General features: G+C 39.1%; 1 protein-coding gene across 1 annotated transcript; it reads right to left on the reverse strand.

The window, feature by feature from the left end:
* Positions 1-521: 521 nt before the first annotated feature.
* Positions 522-5,134, reverse strand: LOC137977101 (putative leucine-rich repeat-containing protein DDB_G0281931). Its single transcript, XM_068824387.1, has 2 exons — positions 3,634-5,134; positions 522-2,671 (listed from the first exon to the last, which is right to left on the reverse strand). Exons 1-2 carry the CDS (start codon positions 5,132-5,134, stop codon positions 2,265-2,267), a joined length of 1,908 nt encoding a protein of 635 aa, XP_068680488.1. The 3' UTR covers positions 522-2,264.
* Between the last annotated feature and the right edge of the window lie 579 nt (positions 5,135-5,713).

Here is a 5,713-nt window from a genome sequence, read left to right on the forward strand (position 1 = left end):
TGATTTCACCGCTCAACTGATAGTTGTTAACACTTATCTGTAATATCTCATTACATGTATAATTAAAGAAACTACTTCATGGTTGGTTTTATCCAAGAGCCATGAAGGATCACAAACTCAAACGCAGTCTCGCTCGTTCGTTTGTGATTCCTTAGATCACGGGTCCAGTCCTTCATAAAAATCTTACGCGCTCACCAACCATTAAGTATTATTTAGGTAATAGTATTTAAGTTATATTTAGCCCATGCTTTAGTATAGTTCTGTGAGCTAAGACTAGTCCATCATCATTTTGATGATGTTATTATTCATGTTTTTTTGTTAATTTTTGTCTTTATCTTTTTGAGGAAGTCTGAAAAATTGTTTCATGGATGCATGCTACCCAGGCAACGTAATCCTTTCAATCTATCCCTAGTGTCCGGGTTTCACTGTCCCCATCTGACGTGGTATTATTTATTAGTATCTCCAGAGAAGAGGGAAAAATATTGCTCCAGGCTTATAACTTTTATTTTTGTTTTCACGTTCAAGTACATCATATCTTTCTTACTACAATGAAGCATTTTGTTTCCGAGGCGAAACAGTTCTCTGGCAACACAAGAAATGAATAAACTACTAAAATATACCGCAGTTTTACAAACGTACGCGATATGCATTCATAATCACTACCAGGTTTCTTAATTAAAATACTATCACCAAAAATGACAACTGGGGAGCAGGGCTGGCGCAGTAGTGAGAGCACTCACCTTCCACCAATGTGGCCAGAGATCGATTCCCGGATTTCCCGGGGTTCCTCGTCGGGTACTCCGGTTTTCCCCTCTCCTCAAAAACCAACATTTGATTTGATTTTGTCAGTGGTTTCAGTTGATTTTTAGTCTCCCCAATTAGTAGAGCACTTGTGCTTCTCTAAATAACCTTGAGACTAAAATAAAGTGATTGTTATTATTATTATTATTATTATTATTATTATTATTATTATTATTATTATTATTATTATTACTAATATAAGATGCTTCCTAATAATCTCTTACGGTAAGTACTATAATGACAATTCTATGCGACATTTTGGAAGCTACCGACCTTACAAAGTTTGTGAACTTCCCAAAAGACTTCAACCGCCAGGGTTTTCGATAGTTTTTCAAAGTACCGGATTTGATAATGAAAGTATCGGACATTGTTATTTTCCGTTGTAGGGCCGATTGCAAGTGCCTTAGGATCGAACCCTCAAGAAGACCTGGTGATTTCTTGTTAGTTTCGAGGGTTTATTGCGCGTGATTGTCTTGTCTTTCGTCAGCCCATGGCTTCCTGAGATATACCCAAGTCCAAAAAAAAAAAATAATAAAAAAATAAAAAAAACAAATAAAAAAATAAAAAAAAAGAGGCCAACAAATCTTTAAATCTATAGGGTCAAAGTACCAAAAGTGAAATGGTAAGCAAACGGACGAAAACGTCCGGCCTCACACGAAAACCCTGAGCGGTAACAATATAAGTAGACTTGAACAGGCATAACTTTGGAAAAGAATTGCACAAATCAGTATGTTTAATTTTTTTTTTTTTACAAGTTAGCATTCCATAATCGGGAGAGTCCATCCTCACCATCGAGTCTCAGTTTCGTCAACAAAGGCGAAGACATTCTATGTTTGGAAAGCGTAATAATCATGGTTCATCCAATAAAATCGCTTTGTTTTAATTTAAAGAAGATGACAAAGATACTGCAAACGCAGTACTTTCTCTTTCAGTTACCCTGTTTTATGATGCCACAGCCAAACTCAAAACTAAACTGACTGATTTTGTTTACTCCTGAGCTTATTCATTGATCAGAAATGGATGCTCCAGATTATCAGATTCTTCTAAAGTGCGATATTATTGAGATTATTGGACATCGGGGTTGGCAATGCAAAGCAAGGTGAAGTTGCTCACAAGACCTGGGGGTTCTTGAAAACAGCTGAAACTTATCCCGGTTTCTGTACTTTTTCTTCAATCATATGTTCATTCTATCTCAGTTTATAATACTACACGGTAAGGAATTCCGATCAGCAATTTAGATTATCTAAGGCTCCCTCATCCATTCTAGTCAGGAAAGAATGAGTCAAGAATACATCATTTCTAACGATCGGCCAGTTTAACATAGCTTTTTTAACGATAAACAGTCTTAAAAGCAGAATATCGAAAGTATAAATTGAAAGCACGTAGTAAGGACCTTGGGTTTTGAGTTAATCTTTTCCTGATAACGTTTTCACGATCAAATGAGGCCCTCGCATGCTGTCGGGTTACATTATTGAAGGGCCTAAGTACAACAGACTGCCGGTTTCCGGGTCAAATGTTACTTTGTCAGCATTATCATCATCATCATCTTCTTCATCCTTAAGGCCACCGTTTTCGCTTTCTTCAGAGTCAAAGTTGACTGATCGAGGTTCAACTGACTCTTTCGGACACTCATGAATGCTAACAAGGTCAAAGCTTACTGCTCCACTCTCCTTGAGCGTACCAGATACTGATGGCGCATTAAACTGACCAGTTTGCACTTGTTCTTTCAACAAACTTTTCCCTGTCATTCCTAGTATTTCGTTCTGGAGGTCGTTCAGAGGCAATAGCAATGCCAGGCAGCACGAAAGAGACCATTGTGGATTTTTGCGCCACTCCTTCATAAAGCGGTAAATATACGTGACGTACTGGACTGAAAAAAAAAACAGAAGAGAAAGTACAGAAATACGTTTGTTTGTTACCTCTAGTGAACGAAAAGCCCAACAGCGGAGCCTGGTACTCTGAAAAATGCGCGACTTTCTTTTTCTCCCAGTAGATGTTAATGCCCGGGTGTTTGTTTGAGTGACTGTAGTCCATTCATAGTGAAAGATCTTGAAGTGTTTTCGAAATTTAATGGAAATTTTCAGAAAAACTTAGCCTGTTTGTTATAAACACATCTCGCGTGATAGGTCAAAAAAGGACGCTCAAAATAGTTCGACTTTGCCTCCTAGCTTCTTTGTTTGAGTTGGCCAAAAAGTTGAAACTTCATTTTGACAGTGAAACTCAATTTGGCTTTATTATACCATGAGATACAAATGATGCCAAATCTGGAAATCGGACCCTTTTTGTTTCCTCTGGCTTTTCTTTAATAGTAACCAACCTCTTGACTGAAAGATATCACTAGATTGACATAATTCTTTTTTGTGATCCCGCAAATTGAATTATGGTGTTCACATCATAGATCAAAGTAAAAAGTGCCAATTAATACCCACGCTGTCTGAAATCTAAGTATGAGACCCTTCAGATGCATAGCCAAAGGAGTGTTGTGGGGGAGCTATAAAAATAAATTTGTTTTTGAAGAAAATTTGAAAAAATAGTGACCGCAAAGTGCAAACCGATTCTGTGTCTTCATCGTAGCGGTGCAAAATACGGAGTTTTTAACAACTTTAACAATTACAAAAAAAAAACTGTCGATAAGGGAACAGCGTGAAGTTGTCAACTAATTATTTTTAAAAGGACGTGGTATCTTTCGTATAAAGTAAGATGCTTGATATTTCATATAAAGTAAAATGCTTGATATTTCTGAGCTCACAATCACACCATGCTAACCAATCGAAAGCCAACTTCCCAACTCTCTAAATTTGCTTTAATTACAATTGAGAACAAAATGCTTACCCACAAGAATTCCAATCACTAGAAAATTTGCTCCAAACACCAATGCGTGGAACATGATATGGTCCATGTCCACCGAGGAATGTACTCTCTCTGCTGGTATTCTACTCACAGCACCTATTGCAAGGTTGACGAAAGTTACAGCAAGGGAACAAATCATCAATTTGTTCTCAGAGGGCTCTGCTATCGGCTGCTTGAACGCAAAGAACATAGCATAGAGACCTGACATAACATAAGCCAACCCAATATAGGCTCTGCTCTCACTTCCTATCAGGATAATGCCTGAAGTTAAGGTCACCTTTCGAGCTGTTTCAACAAGTTCCCAATACCACGAGCGATTGTTGTAATTTGCGAATAAAAACTGTAAGCCTGTGACAATTTCGGGATTTGAATGCTGGGAATATGTGGCTTCATCATCGCTTCCGTCGCCACATTTCTTCAATGACCTTTGGTGTCTCCAAAGAACCGCCAGGGCAGCTATAGGTAGAAACATGATATACAAAATACTGCAGTACGCAACAATCACTGATCGTCGGAATTCTTGGCTGGAACATTTGATATTAACGTTAACTTTTAGAAACGTATCGCACTTTTCACTGTTTTCGTCAAGGCACAGTTTGCGACAAGCAAGGGGAAGAACATTTGCTGTCTTCGAGCAGGTGCTTAGATAGGTTACGAAAAGGAAGAAAAAGACTGTTCTGTAGGCCAACTGCTTTGATTCGGAAATTTTCTTCACTTTCTCCCCTCGACTCTGGAAGGTTTTTCTGGTTAATAAGGCCTTCCTAATGCCATAAATAATGATTGCTAAAATGATGACTGCAGCATTGATACCAAGCATAGCAAACAATCTTCCAAAAGCATTGACTTTTAGATTTGGAAAGAGGCAGTGGATAGGAGAAATCTGGAAAATATTTAGCTGTAACATCTCGGAATATTTTCCAATAAGGGAGAGAGAATCTGGCCATTTGATGTATGCAAATGCTTCAAGAACTCCAAATATTACCTGGTAGAAACCGATAACAATTTTTAGTCTTCCAAGAACTATATCAACTAAGGAGCGACCTTGTTTTTTCTTGGCTTGTTTCCTGCCTCTCCAAACCACGACCGCAGTGATTATAATAGTCACTGCTGCTATGACGGAAAGCTGTCCGATCATCCATGTTTGTGATGGGCACTCTCTGCATGTCTTCAACTGTTTGTAATATCCGGGACTACACACTGCACACAATGGTCCTTCATATCCAACATCACATTTCGAGTCAAAACCCCCCAGACATGATTCCGGTCTTGGGCACTTATGTGGTCGAGGAAGAGAGTATGGGTACTCAATGATGGATTGGATTTCAACAGGAGAATTCCCATCTAAGACCTTTCTGAAGGATTTGTAAAGTTCTTTGTTTGTATTGTTCTCCCATTTCCACCAGTAACCGGGTTGAAGAGTAACGGCTTCCTTTTCGCATTTGAATCCATCTTGCCTTTCACATGGCTCGCAAAATTCAAACATGTGCCTTCGAAAGAATCCCTCACGACAGTGACATGCCCGAAATCCAGCAAACAAATTTGCCTCCGTCCCTGGAAAAAATCCGACACCACAATTTATTCACATATTCATTTATTCGTACAAAAAAGGAATGCCGAAACATCGTTTAATTTAGCTATGTTACATTTTCCCTGGTGTATAGGTAAACATTTATTAACTCATTCATATTAACTAGTAATAGTTGATACTACAGCTGCCCTTGCTGTTAAGCATAGTTATACGCGGAATTTAATGTCTCCAGGGCCCAGGTAGATGTGGCCTGCGTTTAAAAACGGAGCAGTTGATGTTGAAGAGGAGAGACAAAAAATCAGAAGGGTTGTTGACAGTTTTGTAAAGTAGCGGACATACCTCTGAAAGCACCGGAAGTAGCCTGCCTAGCAAGCGTTCCTGTTCGACAGAAGAGCTTCGAACCGATTTTCTGCAAACTGGCCGCGCGAAAGTTGGGGCAAAAGACTGAGGGAACGCTTGCAAAAAGACCCCCTATTTTTGGAAAACCCGTTGGCCCACGAACGGGGGCTTCTGATTGGTGCGGCACAGTCACAA

This window comes from Montipora foliosa, chromosome 1 (genome assembly GCF_036669935.1).
Source record: "Montipora foliosa isolate CH-2021 chromosome 1, ASM3666993v2, whole genome shotgun sequence".
Classification (NCBI taxonomy): domain Eukaryota; kingdom Metazoa; phylum Cnidaria; class Anthozoa; order Scleractinia; family Acroporidae; genus Montipora; species Montipora foliosa.